Source organism: Pantherophis guttatus, chromosome 1, assembly GCF_059756535.1.
Source record: "Pantherophis guttatus breed Tessera chromosome 1, ASM5975653v1, whole genome shotgun sequence".
Classification (NCBI taxonomy): domain Eukaryota; kingdom Metazoa; phylum Chordata; class Lepidosauria; order Squamata; family Colubridae; genus Pantherophis; species Pantherophis guttatus.
The window spans coordinates 128,913,944-128,937,152 of NC_142063.1; the positions used below are offsets into that span (position 1 = coordinate 128,913,944).

Here is a 23,209-nt window from a genome sequence, read left to right on the forward strand (position 1 = left end):
TCACCTTCTTGTAACCAAGAAGATCAATGTAATTATATAACTAAAATAATTAGTTATAATTATTTATAGATATATAATTACAAAGTAAGTACATAATTAATTACTTTGAAATTATATTACCCATAGTTAATTCTTGCCAAAGGCAATCTGATTTAACTATCAAAGAGCTTTTTTTTGTACCTTTTTCCTTTCCATTCAAAACAGCAGCCATTCCAGTGCCAGCAGAAACAAGCAGTGCATCACAGAACCCATTTCTGTTTCATTATTCCTTCAAAAATTAATTAACATTGAAATATCTCTTAAACTATAAATCTGCTTGAGAGTAACATTAATTTTAATAACCTTAATCTTGGGCCACCAGCTTGATGGAATTTTAATCCAGCTATTAATATCCATAGCAATCTTATCTATAACATTAACCATATTATTTTCCATGTCTTTTGAAATGTTTTTGCCGTATGTGATCCTAATTATTTAATATATTCTGTACAGAAAGCAAAAGCCAACCTCTTATAGTGATCTTTCATATATCAAAGAAACTAAATTAATTTTTCCAATTAATTTATAATCTGACTATTTAACAAATTGTTGAAATATCTGTATCAAGTTAGGCAATGAAATAATTATCCAATGTTGCAAAAAATGTCATCAGCATGAGGAAATAATCCATACAATGTATCTAACAATAACATGAGGTTGGTGAAAATCATTTTCTCATTAAACTACACATAAAGATAAAGGTTCCCCTTGCACATACATGCTAGTCATTCCCTACTCTAGGGGGCGGTGCTCATCTCCGTTTCTAAGCCGAAGAGCCAGTGCTGTCTGATGACAATTCTGTGATCATGTGGCCCGCATAACTAAACGCCGAAGGCACATGGAACACTGTTACTTTCCCACCAAAGATGGTCCCTATTTTTCTACTTGCATTTTTACATGCTTTCGAACTGCTAGGTTGGCAGAAGCTGGGGCAAGTAGCAGGAACTCACTCCGTTACGCAGCGCTAGGAATAGTACCTACAGCAGCTACACATAGTACCCCCAAAAAAGAAAAAACAGAAATATGCCAATATGATATTTCAATTTTTTCTTTTTAATACAATTACAGACATTTCTAAACTTCTGTTTTCACTTTGTCATTATGAGTTACCAAGTATAGATTGGGGGGCGGGGGAATAAATTTCAACAACTATAGAATCAGGCTGCAGCATAACAAAATCGACAAAAGTGAAGAGGTCTGAATACAATCTGACTGCTCTGTATCTGCAATGTTGAACCTGGGTATAATCCAAATGGGAAAACACTGTCTGTCATGATAGCAGAATATGGATACGTTGTGCTGGACATCCCAGTGGGAAGGTGGAATATGTGTCTGTTGTCTTTGGCAGGAACTTAGGCTAGTTTGAGCCTGTGTTCAGCAAGCAAAATAAAGAAGTGCAGTTTGAAAAGGAAGAAAATGGAAAACTCGCCTTGCTTACAATGACTGATTAAGAGACAGCTTTGCTGCCATTCTCTGATACTGATATGTAACTGCAGAAATAACATCTGTATCATTTCATCATCTAGGCTAGAATTTTTTGTAAAAATTCTATCCTAAAATTAGCTATTAGTACAAAGACTCCTTTTTTAAAAAAAGCTGGAGTGCAGCATTCTGTGAGGCACAGCTAGTTATTTAATTTTTCTGTTCTTTCAAAACTATCCTCTCTTCCATCACTTTTTTCCCCTAGTAGGGACTAGTAGAGTCCCTTCAGGCAGCAGAAGATTTGATAAGCAAAGGAAACCCCCAGGCACCTATGAATTAACGCTTGGCTGCCTTTAAAGATTAGCCTTTCTGCTTTGAAAGAGCCATTTGCCTGCTGAATTTTAAATTTTTGCTAATTCGTAAGGTAAAGGTAAAAGTTCCCCTTGCACATATGTACTAGTCGTTCCCGACTCTAGGGGGCGATGCTCATCTCCGTTTCAAAGCCGAAGAGCCAGCGCTGTCCGAAGAAGTCTCCATGGCCAGCATGACTAAACAGCAAAGGCGCACAGAACGCTGTTACCTTCCCACCAAAGGTGGCCCCTATTTTTCTATTTGCACTTTTTACATGCTTTCGAACTGCTAGGTTGGCAGAATCTGGGAAAAGTAACAGGAGCTCACCCCGTTACGCAGCACTAGGGATTCGAACAGCTGAACTGCCAACCTTTTGATTGACAAGCTCAGCGTCTTAGCCACCGCGTCTCTAATACATGAGTGCCCCTTACTTCATCTCTGTCCAGTTTCGCTTCTTTTTTCTTCCCTTCCCAGTGCAGCCACCCTTTTCCATTTTCATGCTTTCTATTACTATTAGGAGGTGGAAGCAGAGTGTATCTGAAAGCCTATTTTGTGTGTTAGAGGCAGAACAGTTGATATGCACACGAGGATTTTATGAGGCAGATTATTTTACAGAGGCACGCAATCAGTGGTTGGGTTTCAAATGTTTTTACTACAGGTTCTGTGGGTGTGGCTTGGCGGGCGTGGCAGGGGAAGGATACTGTAAAATCTCCATTCCGTTCCCAATCCAGGGGAAGGTTACTGCAAAATCCCCATTTCCACCTGATCAGCTGGGACTCGGGAGGCAGAGAATAGATGGGGGTGGGGCCAGTCAGAATTTTTACTACCAGTTCTCTGAACTACTCAAAATTTCCGCTACCGGTTCTCCAGAACTGGTCAGAACCTGCTGAAACCCACCTCTGCACGCAATAGTTAGGGCACTAGGCTATAAACTTGGGAGACTTTCATTTCTAGTCCCACTTTAGGCACAAAATCTTGGCAAGAAAACTGCAGGAACTACTCCAGTCACTAGGAATCCACATGGACTTGAAAGCACAAAATAATGTATAGGTTGTAATTTGCTTAATGTATTTTTATGCTCTGCCTTGCTTCTTCATTTCTGAAGTGTGGCTTTTGAATCTATGCACATACAACACACATGCAAGCGTGCTTATATAGATAGATGGTGAAGACTTTCAAAGACTGATTTCAACTGTGGCTTCAGGTCCATGTCAGCTTTACAAAGGAGACCAGACTAAAAAAATAGATAGGTCAGCATTACTTTTATTGTAGCAATTACAATAACAAAAACTTGCAAGTCTAAATGTGCTTCCCCCCAGTCTTTTGAGTGATGTTTTCTCAAATTATTTTCTTAACCTGGGCTCAAGTTCCACATATCTAACAGTTGCCTTGGTAGGGGCTATTTCTTGTATCCTTCGTGGTCATTTCTTCTGCCCTCTACATTCAGATAGACACTTTCATGTGCTTTCCACTTAGCCTTGACTCCTACAGCATCCAGAAACCAAAGAACATGCACTGAAAAATATGAATTCAAGTTGGAATTCAGTGTAGATCATGGTCCTGGAGGTGCTATCTCCAAACCTGTCAATGAAGCACCCCAGATTATCTATATGAGAAATTTTGCATTTGGGGAGAGAAAACATCATTTCCAACCCAGAATAAATGAAGACCACTTTAGGATGCCTTAGCAGGAAGTTGGGGATAAGATGGAGACAACAAAATGAGGATCTGTCATTGTCAAGGTGGGATGGTGGACATTTAAAGGTTTGTTTGTATTGTTAGATTGGCTGGCTGATTTTGGAATGGTTGAGAGGGAATAGTCTTGAATTCAAGCAATTGTCTCTTAAAATGAAATATGGCACTTTCAACTAAATTGTAGCTTTAATTGTGGAACAAGATTGTAGAATGGTTGAGTGTTACAGTTTTATCAAATGCAAATTTACACCAGGGAAGGGACTGGAGAGAGGTTGAAAATGGACGAGATGTCTCTTGGCAACGATTAAGCATGGGTGCTACTGTATTTGCACTGAACCCTCATCCTGCCATATTTATGATGCAACTGACTAAATCCTAGTCACAAAATTACCATTATGAAATTAGAATGTCTAAATATTTCAAATTTACCTGCATGAAATTTCCAGTAAAAGAGTTTGATCTAGGAATCTTATTTTTATGGATTTTCAGCATGATCAGCTTTAAAAATGGAAGTTACACAATAGTTTCCTACTTGTTCATTTCAGGGAATGCATTTTCTGTGCGACACCATCACAGAATGCTGGGATCATGACCCCGAAGCTAGACTTACAGCCCATTGTGTCGCAGAGCGATTCAACTTGATGGAACAAACAGATTGTGATGACATTCTCAACAACAACAGCATTGACAATGAAGCAAACAAAATGGATTGTTCAAGAGACGAGAACCAAAATAATGACAGAAACATCCAATGACTAGAGAAATGAAAGCAGAACAGAACCACAAATAGGGCATGTCTTCCAAGAAATATATCATCAGCTCCATCATTTAGTCTCCTGGACAGATAAAAAAATGTGTAAGACCCATTTATATTAGATTATATTAAGGTTTCCTTCAACACAGAATATTAATCATTTAATACTTTTTTAAAATGTACAGTGAAATGCAACAGGACTCCAGTAATGAATTGCTCTGCTGATTTCACATCAGCAGAATGGAAAGTGGTACTATAAAGGCTACTGCATAGGTAAACTTTGCTGTGTGAATAAAGACCACTTGTGCTAAAGCAGATACATTAATACACAAGGCATTTGTTTTTGCGTTTAAAACATTTTTCTTCTTAAATATTAATTCTACCAGATGGACTAAATATTGACCCAGTCTATCTTTTTTCTAAAGAATACTTTTTAAAAAAGAAGTTAACTTTGTAAAAGCTGAGCTTTCTTATTTTTTAAAAAACAAATTCTTTTCAGAGATTTGCTAGTTTTAATACAGACTCAGATAATGCACAAAGCCAGACTACAGTTTGGCTTTGGTTTAAATGTGACATGTAAAAACCACCATCACAGCTTATAAACCATGATTTATGTCTTACATATGTAGGAACCATGCCACTATGGGTTTAAGGAATGGTTTAGAAATCACTTCTTGGAATGTATTAACCCAATGTCTTTGCTGTGAACTATTCTGTTACATCATTTTAAAAAAATCTGTTAACCAATATGAATCCAAAATCTAAATCTGCTAGCTCAATCCTGAAGTAATTTGTGAATTTTGCTTAGAAACAATCTTTCCACCATTACAGCCAGAGTTCATATTTTAACTGAAGAAAATGTGAATCGCTTGCTCTTTAATTCTTTTTTCTTTTATATTTAAGAAGCATAAACAAATGATCAAGCCAATTAATGTAGACCCCTAAATAGAAGTTAGGACTTTTTATCACAAACATCCTTCTCATCCAAGTTCCTTAATTCTCCTCGTGAATTCAGGGCACCCATTGGACCAGTACTGATATAAAGCTTGAGTTACAATTGGATTACATCATAAAACTTTCTACATACATAAGTTTCAGTTATTTACATATATGTGACTGTCTGCAATGCGTATTGTAACCAAAATGAAGTTCTATTGAAACTGATGAAACTTATTTTGGGATAAATTTGTTTAAAATTATGAACTGTCTGACGTATTTTTTCCCATTGATTGGCACCTCTCATTGAATGTTCACATATTCCAAGTACCGTATTTTTCAGAGTATAAGATGCACCTTTCCCCCCCCCTAAAAGAGGCTGAAAATTTGGGTGTGTCTTTTTCAAAACTTTTTTTCAGCCCTAACTAGGCGCTAATGAGGCACAAGCCGACTCTCCACTGTACTTTGACTCTGCACTGTGCTTTAATGAGGCGCTAATGAGTGAAGCAATCTCCATGCTTTGCTCCATTCTCAGCTGTTCTTTAGAAGCTTTTTTCAGCCCTAGATGGGTGAAGCAATCCCCCCCCCCTTTGCCTGCTTTTCTCATTGCTGCTTCCTTTCAGCTGTGCCTTAGAAGCTGTTTTTATCCCCAAGCAGGGGATAAAAAACTAGCAAACTAATGTGCTGAAGCTCACCAGAGTAAGGATGCTAGCCAGATGAATACCTGGTAGGCAGATTTTTTCTTCCTATTTTCCTCCCCAAAAACTTAGCTGCATCTTATACTCCGAAAAATACAGTACATTGTTACTCAACAGAACTCTAAAGATCCTAAAAATCGAGCGCTTGCTTACAAGATCTCATTCAATTACCTAGCGTCACCATAAATTGGCATGTGAGTTTTTCAAAGGGAGGAGGAAGAGAGATACTATCAGTAATTAAAAGCCATAAGGAAACTTAGCATCCACCCTCTGCACCCCAAGTACAATCAGTGCTGATTACTTCATTATTATTAAAGCAGAGAAAACAAAAAGTTCCTTTTGATCGTTTTATTTCTGTCCCTCCCTGTTAATCACACATGGTATCATACACAACTCACAGTTAAGGTTTCAGTGCATTTCACGACAAAAAAAAAAAAGAAAAAGAAAAAGAAAAGAAAAGAAAGAAATACAAGGGAATATCAACCTGTATGCAGCTCATTCCTCTGAGTTCTTTTTAGCCTTTGTGGAATACAAGTGTGGTTATTTAACCACATTTGGGTATGTATTAATATATCCCTGTGTATGGAAGAAAAATAAAAGCACTTGACAAACACACATACGCACACATTTTCATGATGGAAGGGAGAGGCTGTTTTGTTTTTTGTTGACTATGGTATATACACTGATTGGAAGACTACATCATAAGAAATAGAGTAAGGCACAACTCTTAGAAAAATTAAGGTAGCTCATAGTAATAAGAATGAAAGCCATAAATCAGTACTATTCTTAATTGCCAGCAATTCTTGGACTTCAATAAAATATTGGTAATATAAAAACAAGGGGTACATTTACCTGACCATGGGTTCCTGATATCAGATTGCATTTGGTTTTGTATGCACCCCCATAGCAAAAAAAGCAAGCCTTTTCAGGTACTATAGAAAAATTAAAGGTACAATCCTTCTACTCGATGGGCACATACAAATGCTTGACCTTGAACAGAGAACAGAAAGGAAATTACTCGCCTGGACAGCTCAGAACACTAACTCACTTTTTGCTGATGACCCAAGGAGCAAGGAGATAGAGGGGCAGAGATAAAGTAATTAAAAAAAAAGTTGCATAATTCAAGTCTCAATCTTCTTTTATAAGGAGACTAAATATTTTCATGGTATTTACAGCGTGAAACAATTACAAGCAGCTCACAAAGGAAATGAGGCTGGAAAAAAAATCAGCTGGAAATTGGTCTGAATTTTACCCTCTGCCCCATCTTCCTCTTCCACTTTATTTTACTTTATTTTTTGCAGGCAGGAGGGAAAAAAAACCTCTTACTTAACAAATTCTAATCTACACTACAATGTTTTAAATATGATGTAGCTAACACGAATCCCCCATTCTTCCACATCTATGCACGCGCTGCCCTCCAAGAAACAACTTTAAAAATTAGTATCAAGTTCTGATCCAGGCATCTCATAACACTGATTCCAAGGTCAGATCTATGAAAAGTTTTCCTCTTCATGATTTTCAGCAAAGGGTAATCCAAAGCAGCAAAAAAAGTGGCTTCTCTTTACAGGAGCACTAAAGTAGTTCAGATATGGGTGCAAACTGAACCCCCGATTTTAAAAACACTGTTCAGGTTTTATTCCGGATGTATATCCATTGGAGCAAAATAGCCTAGCAAATTCTCAATGCCTCTGCATCTAAGTTGGTTGGTTGGTTGGGTTTTTAAAAAGAAATCTTAGGCAGCTTTTGCAGAGTGTGCTTAAAAAGACAATGTCCAAATAAAATGTTGAGTACCAGATAAAGGTGGTTGGTTTTTAAATGAGGGAGCAGAAACATAGCCGGAAATGTCCTTTCTCCTACCTTTTGATTTCCTACAACTTTAAAGTGCCCTAAAAGTTTTATTCTTTTTCTGCTTATTTAATTTTGTGCAATTGTATAAAAATCCAAAAGGACTCATAGTCAAGATACAGCATTTTGGAAGTTGTACAGATTAGACAAAAGAGAAGAATTATTATGAAGAAATGTGTCTAGTTAGTGTCCACTTCATGATTTTGTACTGCAGGCATCCTTTTCCAGAGAGGGTTATAATAAACCCAGCCATCTCCCTGCAAAGAGAGAACAGATTGAATACTTGAATGGTTTCCACATTAACCCAACAGCAAACACAAGTTGCCCTAAGCATCAAATAGTCTGTATCTTTGTATATCATTAACCCATAAGATCCCAAACTATAACTTGATTATTCCCACTCACTGTAGCTGAAAGCCACAGCAGACCAAGCTGGGACATTGTAGGCCATAGTGGATAGTTTAAAACTTAAAGGGAAGTCTGCCCTCTGGTGGACGTGAATGGAGACAGAAAAAAAGTGGTTACTGGAACTCAGGATACCGTGACCTTATTCTCACAGAAGAAAACGATGGGTTGTATTCTATCTAAAAGAGCTAAGGGGTTATCTGAACCTTCAAAGAGCAGCAGGAAATCTAGTGTAGTGTAGTGTCAGTTTTGAGACATTTTTCTATCTAGTACATTACACTTGCACTAACGACTTGGACTTGTGTTGTAAGTCAACATAGCTGCCTTGTTAAATGCCATTCCAGCCATGAGCTCTCTTAGCCACTGCCAATCTCCATCAGCAATTCAGGGAATAAATGTGAAAGAAAGGAGACAGATGAAGTATATTACAATATTGCAGTTTTACAATTAAAATAAAGAGAAATAAAGAGAAGAGCATTTTGTCAACTTAAATTTTTGACAAGGAATTATGTCAGTAATTGTGATGTATTTTAAGTAGTCCATGCACATAGGAAGTAGGTAAAATTTTAGCAACTTGGTTTTTAACTTCCTCACATTAATGTATACTTTTATCTGTTTCCCCTGAGATATATAATCAATTTTAATTCTTACAGAATCAATGCTGAAGTAAACAGGCCAGGCTGACCAAAACCTACCTCTGAACACTTATTGTATTATCCTACATTCCGCATTGCTTAAACCTCATCCCCAAATACTGTGTTCAGTTCTAGAACTACTATACGAAAAATGCAGGGAAGGGCTATGAGAATGACCAGATGAGCAAAAGACTGGACCTTAGGAGAGTCTAAGAAAAATGGGCATGATAAGCCTTGGTAAAAGGGGCAGATGAGATGATCACACTTCGCCACCTGAAGAAATATCGCTTGGAGGAAAGCCGTGACCCCGTCTAGAGTGGGATAATAGTCTTGGGTTACAACAAAGTAATTTCAGTTCAGGAGGAGCCAGAAAAGCAAACAAAGAAGCGTTTACTAAGCTTCCCTCTGAAGTATGTGCCCAACTATCTATCTTCACAAGCCTTAAAAAACAGATCCCTGCACTGGACAGAGGATTGTTGCTGGAACTGTCCGTTCCCCCCTCCCCCCACACACACTTTTCAACGCTATGATTCTACAAAGAAGCCGAACCAAAGCTACATTTGAAAATGTGTAAAACGAATAGAAGAGATGTGAATCTGTATTGGGGCTAGGAAAAATATACTTGAGGCAGTGGGTGGAAGAGGAATAGAAGCAATAACAAAAGAGAGCAACGCTTGCAACCCGCTCACTGCCATCATCTCTCTTCTCAGCTTCCTTTGCACATGCAAACATGTCCAGAGCAGAGAGAAAAAAAGCGTAAGAGGATCTGAATATATCTGAAGAAGCCTGCCGGGCACTGGCTGAGGAGTTTCCATCTCATATCTATGGAAGAAGGAACTTATCTTGCATTGTTCTTCTGTTTAGATAACAGACGGTGTGCAATGCCAAGAAATAAAAAAAATAGGCGCGAGAAAATGTCCTCCTGGAAAGATACCCTCATGTCTGCTGCAGGCCTTGAAACTCATACAGGGGAACCAGTGGTTGAGGCCTCCGTGGTATTTCAAAGCTAAGCAAGCAGCAATGGCCCTATTTGGGGCTTCAAGGTTCACCTTTCCGCTCTTCTGTTTAGGTTTCATTACTTACATCCTTAACGAAGTGTTTCGTCTGCCACGGGGTGCCTGTCTCCATCCGGAGCCTCTCCTCATTTCGCTGCTGTTCTTCAAGGGCTTTCTTATGCTCTGTGGCCTTTTCGATGTCCCCTTGCCTCAAGGATTCCGTCACGTGTTGCCACAGTTTCCTGAATTTGACAGGGAGGCAGGGAATTCAAGCTGAGGCTGTTTGCCACCTTTACTAAATCCAAGACCACAAGTACAACCAGAGTGAGTGTAAAAAGGTGGCATGAGACGAGAAAGACTATTTATTGAATACTCCAGGAACCCGCCCTTGCTGTCCTTAGGGTACTGGAATCATGAATTTATTTGAACCAAAAAACCTGTGTCAATTCTCAAGTATTGCATGATTAGTAGACTGAAAAGAAGTTGCTTCTTTCCAAGCTTTTCTTATCTCTTGGTTAAAATTATGGGTTATCTACTCTTCCCTTCCCTTTAAATTTTCCCATTCTCATAATTCACTTATTATCATCTCATGGGGCAGAAACTGGTATTGTCACCTTCTTCATTGTTGTCTAAAAATAGAGCCTCTAAACCAGAATGAATATTTGTTTCATCCTTTGTTTTTTTGCTAATGGCTCCCCTGATCTTACAAATATCCCTCTCAGACCTATCTCAGCTCAAACAATCATTATAAGGGCAAAGGATTAGAACAGTTTCTCAACCTTGGCAACTTTAAGGCATGCCGGCTGGGGAATTTTACGAGTTGATGTCTACCACATGTCTTAAAGTTGCCAAGGTTGAGAAACACTGGATTAGAAGGTCACCTTTTAAAGTTCTAGCCAACTAACACCTGCAATCTCACGGTAGCACTAAACAAGCAGCCCATCTGTAATTTCTTCCAGTGTTCTCCTGCAATGTCGAAGAAACTACTGTATGTCCGCCCAGGCCCCCACCCAAAATGACAAATTTAGCACTGTATTTCAAGATCACCACAAACCCCATATTCCAAAAAAAATTGGTGTCACTGAGGAGCCATATGTGATAGCTGTATCTGTGGTTAGTTTCCCAATTAAGAGAACGGATGACTCCTCTCTGATTTACGTAAAGGGGGATTGAGAGACACAAGGAAATGCCCAACTTTTGGTTATATTTCAATGTGCACTAGAATGAAACTATCACTCACTTAAAGATATCCCTGCATTTCCTATATGGATATATCTCCCTTAAAAAAAAAAGATTGGAAAACTCAATATTTAACAACTGGACACACTTGATCAAGATGAGTAAATTATTGCCATTATATATCAGATACAACTGGAAACAGACCGTGGCACTGAATGAACAAGTTGCACTGATGAACAATCCTAGGACAGGGGTAAGCAGCTTTTCCTTGGCGAAGGGCTGCATCTTGCTCCTCCAAACAATTAGACACTGGAAGGTACATCACCAGAAAAACAGTAACATCCCAGTAAGGGACACAGCCAATTTTCCAGCCTATTTGGAAGGTGCGATTCAGGTTTTTATATTCATGAATGGGAGCAAAAAGCTTCTGGACAACAAACTACTTCCAGTTTTATTCTTTAAAAGCAGCTAATGTAGACCCCTCCTCCGAGATCCAATAGTCTAAAATTAAATGCATTCTGAGGAGGAAGCTCCTTGCAGGCCATAATTTGCCTGTTGTAACAGACATACAAAACATATGTACAAATGCTGGAATGTCAAATAATGATCTTCAGTTGAAAATGAGGGGAATCATATAGTCTGAGCTACATACTATAGGCGTCTAAAGTTATATGTTCCATTAAGAGATAATTTCGAAAACAGTTTCTCTCACCTGGACTCGAATGGCCCTTGCTTTTCTATGGGCCGCACCCTTTTCCGTGTCACAGACAACTTTGACAAATCCATACATTTAGTTTCTCCATTACTGTAAGTGAACTCAAGGATACTATTCCATTCACCTTGTACTTTACAAACCACTGTGTTAGTAGCATTCTGCTTCACCTCACCCGTGACCCTGAAAGCAGCAGAAAAAAAGACACGATAAAAAATAACCTGGAGATGACAATGATATATTGCTTAACTATATAAACAAGAAGTAATGCAGAACTTGGCACAGTTATAAATGGCCACTGCCTGCAATCTTATTTACAACCCTATTAAAAAAAAACAACAACTTGCATTTCCGATGCTAATGAAAACTGTTTACTTTTTGCAATCTCTTCACTGATCTTTATGTAAAATGAATTTTGCATTTTAAAATAAATAAAATTGGTTTTGGTATTAATAATCACTAATACAGGATAATAAATATACTGTTAAAAACATGTGGTATATCAAGTAATGTTAAAAGTATAATGAATAAAATAACAATGGCTCTTTGACCAGTTTAAAATACCACTAAAACAGTATTTTTGCTTAGAGTATAGTGTTTAGCTGAGAATTCCTCTGAAAGAAATATATTATACTCCTTATACATTCTAATAGACAGTAAAATTTGGAATGGATAAAAAAAAACCTGCAAGTTTTTCTGATACACTGATCAGGGAAATCTAGCTTGCTTTTCCACCTACAGTATCCATCAATTAAATTCATTTTATATAATGTTCTACAGAATTTACACTATTCGAATAATACAGTTAATTAGTATAAACAATTACAAATGATACTACCACAGCCGGAAATAAATCACAAAATGTTATTTAAACAAAGAAGCAATTCATGTTGCAGAATTTTGGCAATTAGCAATATATTCCCTATGAAATGTACAGTGAATGTAAAATGCCTGAGAAAGTTCTGAAAAATACCACTCCTTATTACAGCAATATTTAAAGAATACTTTTTTCTCCATCTCTGTTGGATATCTAAGGACAAACAAAATAGCTGGAAAAAAAAAGAAACCAAAGCCTTATGGAAAATGTGAGCTAGACATACACATACTTCCAAATGCTGCTGTGCAACACTGTTATAATATTTGGATTTCTTGCAAAGGAAGGGTCTAATTTCAATAAACTTGTTCTGGGTATGGAACATCCCAGTGTCCTCTAGAATGTTCTGTTTTTCTCTCAAACTATCATCATATCACTGTAGAATGACTTAGGACCAAACTACATCCAGAACACCATAACCAATCCCTTTCTGAAAGACAGATTTCTCAAGAATCACAGTCACTGGAACGGTGAGTATATTTGCATAACTCAACAATAAACATTTTCTAGATTTTGAATGAATAGATCAAATGGTTGGTTTTCTTATTTAATCTAATTCTATGCTGCTAAGTAATACACTAAGTGTCACAATTTCCTTGGAAAACCTTGATTCGGGCTTGATAGACCATTGACTGTTAGAAAATCAGGTTCTGCAGAAAACTGCAGAATGTAACTTGGGATACCTGTAGAATTCTCAGACTTGGACTGGGAAGACCATTTCCAAGTATTCCTAAAACTACTGAAACCAGTTACAGGCAGTCCTCGACTTATGACCACAATCAAGCTTAAAATTTCTGTTGCTAAATGAGTAACATCTGCTAAGTGAGTTTTGCTCCATTTTACAACCTTTCTTGCCACAGTTGTTGAGTGAATCACTGCAACTGTTAAGTTAATAACATGGTTGATAGGCAAATAGGGTTTCCCCATTGACTTTGCTTGTTGCCAAGCATCCGAATTTTGATCATCTGACCATGGGGATAGTGCAATGGTCGTAAGAGTGAAAAATGGTCATAAGTCACTTTTTTTCAGTGCTGCTATGACTTTGAACAGTCACTAAATGAACTGTTGTTTGTCGAGGATTACCTGTATTGTTTCTTGGATGAACATGCTCCAGATGATACATTAAGGTTCTTCAAATAAGGTTGAAAAAACCATTATTCCTCTTTTTTAAAAAAAGCTAAGAAAATACCTATCTAGACATACTGTTTGGCAGTTATAGCCTTAGAGTCAAGATAAGCTTGGATGTTTTTGCTCGGAACTTAATTCTGGCAAAATTTGTAGAATTTTGTTAAGCCGTTGAAGGTTACTTCGCAATTAAATTTAAAAGCATTTTACAAAAATCATTTGACTTCTTTCGATGCATTTTCCAAGTCTTCAGCATAAACAAAAAGATGAATTGAGGCATAAGTACTGTAATTTCTAGTATCCCATTTCAAGAGCATTTCAGAAACACGCATAATCAATTTACAATACTGCACAGCGCTACAATTAAAAAAAAAAAAAAGTCCTGTCAAACAGGAATACTCGCCTGTGAAGTTTGCCACCATAGAAAGGCTTGGTATGAAATGTAATACTTGCAGAATATCCCGTTTTTGCACAATTAACACTGACTTTCCCTCCCAGTTCTACCCAGGGGACAGTCAAAATTGACCGAGCATATGCACAAGGCAAGGAGAATGTGTATTCCTCTCCAAGTTCCAGAAGACTTAAAGTACCTGTGAGGGAGGAAATAATAAATATGAAATTCACATTAACTAAAAGCAACTTTTGTTTTCCGTCATTACATCACAAGATGTTGCCGAGGTCTATGCTGGGCCTCTATGCAGATCTTGCATTTTGCCGTCATTCTCATTCTGTGTTAACCGTCAGTTTTGCAATGCAAGATTACTTAAATGACAGCAAACAAAAATAATCTCATCTTTGTACCACTAGATAAACTTGACTTGAGGGAACATATTCATTGTAAAGAGAGAAAAACCAGGATTTGGGCAGTTTGTCCAACAGGGATAAATTAAGCAATTCATTTATAGATATTTTTTCTTCCATGAAAAAAAATGAGATCAGTTTTAATCAGGTTTTTCAAACTGAATTCCACGGAACTTTACGGTTCTGGGAGGAATAGATTCCATGGGATTAAGAAAAAATATGAAAAAGCTTAATCCCCTGTGGGGAGGGTTCCACCACTCCCCTTTTTTAAAAAAAAAAAATCACTAAAATGCAGAAGAAAAAGTGGAGCTTGTCACCAACATTCAGAAACTCATCCTCTCTAGACCAGAGGTTTGGGGAACTTTTTTTTTTAACCGTTTCCAAGTCTGGGAAAAGTTTGAAAGCCCCAAAGTAAGGCCACCTCAACCTGGTGTCAAAATGAACAGCAAACCCCATAATCTTCTCAGCCAGGGGCGGGCAATTAATTTTCCAAAGAGGCCGCATGGGAAACTGGGACTGTTGTGGAGGGCCAAACCAATAGGGCTGCCATTGGCCACTGCTGCGGCCCAGACAGGGACAGCCAAAGGATCAGATGTGGCCCACAGGCCCTAACAGACCAGATGAAGCCCATGGGCCATAGAATGCCCAAATCTGCTCTTAGCCATTATGGCAAATGGTTCTGCTGGGTTAGCATTATTAGCTCTGTAGTCCAGGACATCTGGGGAACATCTTGCCTTTTGTGCAGTGATTTCTATTATTCCCACGCTCTTAAATTTATGCTTTTCTGGGGTGATAGTAAAGACAGGATCAACTAAAATTCTAATTAAAAAAAAAACTCATAAATATTCCCATATAGCTTCATATTACAAACATGAGATGTGGAGCAAAACTGGCTTTTTTCACTGCTAGTCTTGAACTGAATATGCATCAACCATCAAAGCCAATTATTTATAGGTAATATTACAGATTCACCAAAAGGGTTTACAGAGCTAAGATGTGGCATAAATGGGAATGCATAAGCAGAACAAAAACTGGGGGGGGGGGGGGGGAGAACCTGGATGAAACACAACATGTGACCAGGAAAAAAAAAACACATATGGAAATTAGGAAACCTGTGGAGACTGAAGCAACATTAATGATCTCTTCAATCATGAAATCTAAAAGCCATCTTGCTTCTGAAACAAAAACCTATATACCAGCTCTATTACAAAGCTTGTTATAACTCTCAAAACATTTCTCCTAACTCCTTCGTGGTTTAGAGAAGCCTTTATTACAATTAATTAGAACAGCAATTGTCTTTGTCTGCATTTACAAGGCACTTCATATTTCATTTTTTTAAAAAAAAAATCTGGTTTTTCTCAGACAAGAACAAAATGCATTGTTTGGCAGGATCTAGCATTTTGAGATGCAACTCAATCCAGTCTCTCTCCTTTTTTGATAGAATAAACAATTAAATTAACTACAGGAATGAGGTGGACTATTATGGCCCAATTTCAGCAAATCATTCAGTAGAGCCTCCCTTGAGATCATAGTGGAAAATATGGCAAAATACGGACTGGACGATACTGGCATTTGTTGGATTCAGAACAATCATACCCAAACAAAAATATATAAAGGGAATCATGTCAAGATGGAATGATTACAAGTAGTTCTCATTAAGCAGAATGAGAGAAGCCACAAAAGAGACCTGCAACTCCATTGTTAAGTGAAACGATCACTAGGCAAAAATGCCCCTGTGTTTATAATCTTACTTCAGTTTTCCTTTGGTTTATGGACCTGCGAAGGTCATGAGAGGATTGATTGTAAAGTTACTTTTTCATTACTGTCATAGCTGTGGAATTTGTCACTAAAAGATAAATTTTATACAGAGTTCTATTCTAGGCCCTCATATTTATAAACAACTTGCAGGAGAAATTATAGAAACTATAAATAGAAAAAAATTCCTGTGAGATAAAAATGAGGAGGGGCAAAGAGGGCAGTACCAAGATCAGAAGGGCTTTGATAAACCAGAACAAAGAGAAAATCCAGGAAGGTGAATTTCAACACAGATAAATGAAAAGTCTTTCATATGGGAAGGAAAAATGAAAGGTGTGAGTTCAGGAAGTTATGGATTAGAAGCGAACAATAGTGTGATACAGCTGCAAAAGAAGCAAATTCAATCCTAGACTGCATCAACAGAAGGATTTAATTAAGAGAGGACACCATTTCTCGATTCTACATTGGTAAGAGCACATTTAGAACATCATGTTTAGTTCTTGGTGCCGTATCTGAGGAATTGACATTGCCAAATCAGGGTATGTCCAGAGGATTGCAACCAAGATGATAAGGGGCCTGGAAGGAAAAACTTAAGAGGTTGAGGTATTGTATGTGTTTATTCTGGAGAAGGGAAGACTGTGAGGAGACATAATAGTTGTATTCAAGTATATGAAGTGCTGTCACATAAAGACATTGTAGATTTGTTCAGGGGCCTTTCAAGTAGATAGAAAAGGAATAAAGGGTATAAATTACAGAGCAATAGTTTACAACTAGTCATGAGGAAGAACTTCCTAGGGATAGGAAGAGGAAGAGATTGCCTTAGAGGTGGCAATCTTTCTTTCACTTTAAGTATTTAACTAGTAGCTGCATGGCTATTTGTTAGGGATGCCACAGTGTTATTCCCATTCTAGGCAGAGACCACATTAAATTATCTCTTAGGTCTCTTTTCAACTTTAACTCCCATATAGGTAGTCCTCGACGTACAACCATTTTTATTGACTGAAATTACAACAGCACTTAAAAAGTGACTCATGACCAGTTTTCACACGACTCTTGCAGCATACCCATGATCAAGTGATCAACATTTGGATGCTTGGCAGCTGGCTTGGATTTATGACAATTGCACTGTCCCAGGGTCATGTCTTCCCCATCTGTAACCTACCCAACTGGTTCCAACTAGCAAAGTCAATGGGGGAAACCAGATTCACTTAATGCAGAGGTGGGCAACTATGGCCCTTTTATGACTTGTGGACTTCAATTCCCAGAATTCCTGAGCTAACATGGCTGGTTCGGGAATTCTGGGAGTTGAAGTCCACAAGTCATAAAAGGACCATAGTTGCCCACCCCTGACTTAATGAGATGATTCACTTAACTGTGGCAAAAAGGTCGTAAAATGAGATAAAACTCACTTAACAAGTGCCCTGCTTAGCCCTGCTTAGCAACAGAAGTTTTGGGCTCAATTGTGGTTGTAAGTCAAGGTCTACCAATAATTACCAGCCCATTATCCAACACTTTAGGAAGTCATTAGATTGGAACAGGCTGTGTCAAAGGATGAGCAAAACATCTCAGCTCGACAAATAGCATTCTTTCTAAAATGCAGCTCTCCAGAGCTGTAGATCGCAACTGCCCAAAGAGTGTAAAGACCACTGCAACATTTTCCACTTACCTTCACCAACCATGGTTACTCCTATTGACATGCCTAGGAATTTACTTTTTGTCCAAACATGGGCGTTAACGCACATCTTTCTCTCCACACATTCGGCATAGAACCCTGAGACCGGAGGATGATGAGACACTTGTTCTGCGACAAATCGGACAGTGTAAGAGTCTGACTCTTCTTGAGCCTGGCTCTCTTCTGAAACAGGCACTTGCTCGGAGGCAGAATGAGATGAAGAGTTACTATTAGTGCCATTCAGTACATCGCTCTTCCCCATCTTCCACGAACAGTGAAATGTTTCCCCGATGATGGGATTGTATGGTTTTTTGGCAATTGCCCCTTTGCGTCCTTCGTGAAAGGAAGTGAGATAATACTCAACAAAACGGATCATCCTCTCCTCGGGACTTGTGCCATTGGAAATGGAAATGAACAGATCTGGATGGGACATGAAATCGGCATACATTTCCAACAAAGAGCGCTTCTCTAAAATAAAAGTGGGAAGAACCACCTACAATAAAAGAAAACGACATTACAGAAACATACATAATGACCTTCAGATTTTCTTTTCTTTTCTTTTTTTAGAGCACCAACAAAAGGGGGTGGGGAAGAGAGAAAGGCTTTAATGGAAGGCACAATGGTATACATGACAGTTGTACATTTCTGGTTTTTAGTGTTTTTTATATTTTCTCATACACAGTGGTTTTATGCTTCCACAAGACATTTAAAGGAGAAGGGGAGGGGGAGAGGAGTAATAATAGTAGGGGGAGTTGACTCAGTCTTCCATTCTTCCAAGGTTGGTAAAACAAGGACCCAGATTGTTGGGAACAATATGTTGACTCTGTAAACTGTGTAAAGAAGGCTGTAAAGCACTGTAAACTGGTATGTGAGTCCAAGTGCTGAAGAGGAGGAGGAGGGGGGGGGGAGGAAAGTTTAAACTGTTATACTGTTATACTGTTCACTATATATTTCTATACACTCTGTTCTTGTAAGCAATCATTGCTTTGGCCTGGCTTGTACAAGTTTTACATATTTCATTGATCACGATAACATTTGTAATCCAAATTCATTTAGGACCCATTTAGTCTTGACCTTACACCTTTGTGTTATGTCACACATGCTTCTTCAGCAACCCATTCCAGTTGCATTCAACTTATTTTTTAAGTTTCTTTTGGTACTCCCAACTCACGTGTAGGCCATAGCACATTCTTAGCTATTTTTTGACAACGGAACACATGCTACCTACTACTTTTCAACCACCCTTTTCACATCTTAAAATTGACTTAGCTATCTTTCCCTCTTTAAGAAATATTCTACCAGGGCACACAAAGTAACTGCTTGCTTCAGTTTTTTTCACTAAATACATATAATTTCCAATTGTTCACTCCATTTTCCCCATCAAACACAACTACTTCAGTAACTTGTATAAACAGACATCCCAATCACTTCCAACATTTGCACGTGCATTCCCTGTATATATCTTTATAGCCAAGGGGACATCACAAATCCTTGTCTCATTCCCTGTTCTACACTGAACAGTTCATTAAGTTTCCAATTTAGTCTCACACCTGCTTTACTTTCATCATCACATACTGCCTTTGTTGCCTTCAGCAACCAACCTTAAATTTAATAGTCACACCAAATCTTCCATAATTCCTCTTAGCATATGTTTTCTCTAAGTCAACAAACATACAATAAACTTAGTTTCTCACATTTGTACATTTGACAAGGATTTGTTGAAAATCAAACCTGACACTTTCTGCCTGGCACAAAGTCACACTGAGCTTATTTTACTTAGTGACAATCAAAATTCTGTCGAACGGCTTTCCAGGCAGACTTAACAAACTAATTGCTCTGTTGTTGTTGTTGTTGTTGTTTTGCATTCAGTCTTGCTACTTTTTTTTTTATAGAGGGAAAAGAACCACTTCAATCTTCCTATCATCAGTTACAAATGTACACACATGTGCACATGCATACACATACTACAAAACTCACAAAATCATATCAACATATTAACATGTTTCCAGTTATGACATCTACTTCTGCAATATTGCTATTTTTAAAGATTCTTGGAGCATTTTTTAAAATCTTTTTTTTTTTTTTTTACACTAAGGCTTTTCCAGCATTTATTTCAATTTCATTCTTGGGATATATACCGGTATCTCTTTCATTTCTTTATCAATCTCTTTCTAGGATTTCCCATTTCAGTTTCATCCCAAATAATTTCATTCTTAATTCCATTCCATCAGCTTTGCTGGGGGATCTTTTTTTAGCCCTTTTCCACATATCTGCTGTAGGAAGTTAAAACCCATCCCTGTCCTAGAAAATGAAATATTAAGAGAGGCAGAAACTCATTCTCCCACCACCTTTGTCAATGGGCCATTAAGGCCTGAGCCAGTTCATCTGCCTGGGAGACAACCTACAAAGTTAGCTAAGACCCCGCCCCCTGGGAGTCTGACAACCAATCAGGATACATTTCTTATACAGGAACAAGAAACTCTGAGGTGGGGCCCAACAAAGGGTATAAAAAGGCACTCTCAGCATCTCGGCCCTTTTTCTCCTTCCCCCAACATCTTGAAGCATGTGATCGTCCTTTTTCTGCTCAGGAACTCAAGCCAAGTGGTCTTGTCCACCATTAAAATCATCTTTCCAAGCAGTCTCCATGTTTCCAGTGTCTTTTTCCCCACTTGGAACCGAACCCAGGAGGACATTTCTTTCCAACACTGCAAAACTATTTTTTAAATTCCCATCAACGTTTTTAATTTCCATCCTGTTTTAATCTTAATCAAGCCTTGCTTTCTCTAATCTAATTCTCTGGAACTATTTTTGTTTTATGCACACTATACAGCAAATCTCACACTCTCCCACTTACAGCCTTCATTCTCTCATGTGTATTTTTCTCATCAACAGTCTCTTTCAGCTTCTTGCTGCATCAAACATTCTTTTTGTTACTTCCCATTAGCATAACTTCACACATTTCTGTGAGGTGCCGAAACAAAATTCCTTTCATTCTGTTCCAAGCAGCTTTCACATTCTTTTTCCTTATTTTCTTATTCTTGAGAGAATAATCTACCTTTTATTTTTATTTTTTTGATACAGCCCTAGTACTTTCTCTTCTTGCAGTTAATTTACTTTCACTTTTTTTTCTTTCACTTCTTTCTTTTTCTCCTATATCAATTTTTGCCCCAAGAGAATCTTTTTCTGAAGATAAAAGAAAATGACATCCCACATATTAAAAGACTGGATTTAGAACATGTGCTATTTGGATTGTTGACTTCTAAGATGTCTTTAGGCTGTAAAACTAATAAGATCTGTTTTGATTTATAGCATGTTAAAAAAAGAAACAAAGTATATGTGAATTTATATCTATATACGAATCTCTTTAATTTTCATTTTATTTCTCTTGTTTATCATGCTGTATTTTTATTAATAAGCAAAAAATAGAAAAATACCAGTTTTTCTGATTTACATATTCAGAATCTTTCATTAAGAATCAAGTCAATCATGCTTTTTCATTCACTACTTTTCCATGGATACATAGGAATAGATTTACAATTAAGCACACAGGCAAAACATTATGCAACTATCACAACACATGGACTCCTATTGTCATAGGCACCCACAGAATCTAGATGACACCAATTCATACTTTCTGACATACATCCTAGTCCTTTTGTTTATAGTTAATCTTAAAGCTTGACCTCCTGCATCTATTAATCAACTCTACAACACCAGGCCATTTTTGTTCTAATATATTACAGTTTTCTTTCAGTATCACAGACACACAGCATATCTTTCCCCCCACCGTTCATTCCTGAATTCATATTCTTTGCCATTTACTCTACTTATTTTCTAAGTCACATTTTTTCATGTGTCTCTGTAATCACATGAACCCATGTGACTTAATCAATTGATGCTTTCACTTTTTTTGAAAAATAGAGAAGGTTATGAGCCTGAGTAATATCCATGCAACTCCCAGCATTCTTTGCTAATGGCAAGGGCCACAAGGGTTAGTTTTGACACCTTTTGGTCAGTATTTCACAAGAGCAACCAAAGGCCAATTTTACCCCAGTCAGACTCATAGTATTCTAAGGCACTTGGGGCCTCTAAGGCTATCTTGTAAGTCAAAAAACTGTTGCTGCATCTCATCAATTAGGAGGTACTTGCAATGTACTGACATACAACAAGGATACAAGCAATATGCAACAGTGTGAATTACACAGTTACACCATGAACACGTCTTAAAAACTCACAAACCTCAATAAGTTTCGAAAGTAGAGCAAGCAGCTTGTTTCAGATCCCTTAATGGGCAAATCCTAAACATCACATTTAAGATAATGATTTTAATATGATGGTTGAATCCCAAGCCAATTCTCTGAACTAACTCTAACATGGCATAGCTAAGACGAACTCCAGTTTATAGGAGTGCATTTCTCTGCTTTTAATACAGATCAATATTTAGTAACTTACTCTTGTTAAGTCCATGCCAAGTTTGAGTTGAGAAAGAAGGTGCAAGATAACACTGCGCTGTTCTTCTACAGCTCCAAGGTCATCCTCTTTATTCTCACATGTGTCTTCCAACTCATCTTCTGGATTTATTTCTTCTGGTTCCTGGGATAAATTTCAAAAAAAAACATAAGGTATTTAAAACACTTTAGTATTCCAAGCTTTTTTGTTTCCCTAACTCAGTACAGGCAGCTTCTTAAATTCTACAAACAATGTTTCTTTACTTAAACAACAAATGATATCAAGCTACATATGTATACATTCTCCTTCTTTTAGCCTATCTACAGATGAGGCTATAGACTATAATAAGGTCCTATAATGGTTTGGGTTTTTTTTTTAGTACTGGCAATGCAACTAGCTCACATATTTAATTATGTTACAATGTGGAATTTGCATCAAATAATCTTTGCAGCAAACAATAATTAAATCTCTTCTGCACATAAACCCATAGAAGAAAGCTGCCTATTTTTATCTAGATGTCATGCCTTCCAGAGGGAGCTATTGCTGTAGGTAAAGTATGACTTTCTATTTCTTTTCCCTGATCTTCTCTTTACACTCTCCCAACAAACACGCACGTCTAGATTCTATCACTTTACCACTCTACCGGGTTATCAGAATTTTTTCCACAATTCAAGCTCATTATTTATTCCGTTCTGTTTATAACATGTGGCTTGGTTTCTCTTCTCCAGACAAATATGTCGTTTCCTAAGGCTATAGTCCATGTGCAGATGTCATTGGATACTTTTATTACTGCAATAGCTATCCAGATCCTTCTCAGCCATCTGAAGCCGAGAGCTGGCAATTATTACAGCCTGGCTAAAGAGAACT

At 37.7% G+C, this 23,209-nt stretch overlaps 2 protein-coding genes across 8 annotated transcripts in view; one reads left to right on the plus strand and one right to left on the minus strand.

Moving 5' to 3' along the window:
• LOC117674410 (TGF-beta receptor type-2-like) overlaps positions 1 to 6,227 on the plus strand; it is a 46,346-nt gene extending 40,119 nt beyond the window's left edge. Inside the window, exon 7 of the mRNA XM_034432397.2 lies at positions 4,053 to 6,227. Coding sequence (XP_034288288.2) covers positions 4,053 to 4,262 — 210 coding nt within the window. The 3' untranslated portion in view covers positions 4,263 to 6,227. The remainder of the gene's footprint in view (positions 1 to 4,052) is intronic.
• Position 6,228: 1 nt separating this feature from the next.
• OSBPL11 (oxysterol binding protein like 11) overlaps positions 6,229 to 23,209 on the minus strand; it is a 55,549-nt gene continuing 38,568 nt past the window's right edge. For all 7 annotated transcript variants that reach the window (XM_034423234.3, XM_087881782.1, XM_087881780.1 and 4 more), the window contains 6 exons: positions 22,346 to 22,486; positions 17,888 to 18,386; positions 14,069 to 14,255; positions 11,667 to 11,849; positions 9,864 to 10,017; positions 6,229 to 7,997 (listed from right to left, as the gene is read on the minus strand). In XM_034423234.3, the coding sequence (XP_034279125.1) occupies positions 7,920 to 7,997; positions 9,864 to 10,017; positions 11,667 to 11,849; positions 14,069 to 14,255; positions 17,888 to 18,386; positions 22,346 to 22,486 (1,242 nt within the window). In that variant the 3' untranslated portion in view covers positions 6,229 to 7,919. The remainder of the gene's footprint in view (positions 7,998 to 9,863; positions 10,018 to 11,666; positions 11,850 to 14,068; positions 14,256 to 17,887; positions 18,387 to 22,345; positions 22,487 to 23,209) is intronic.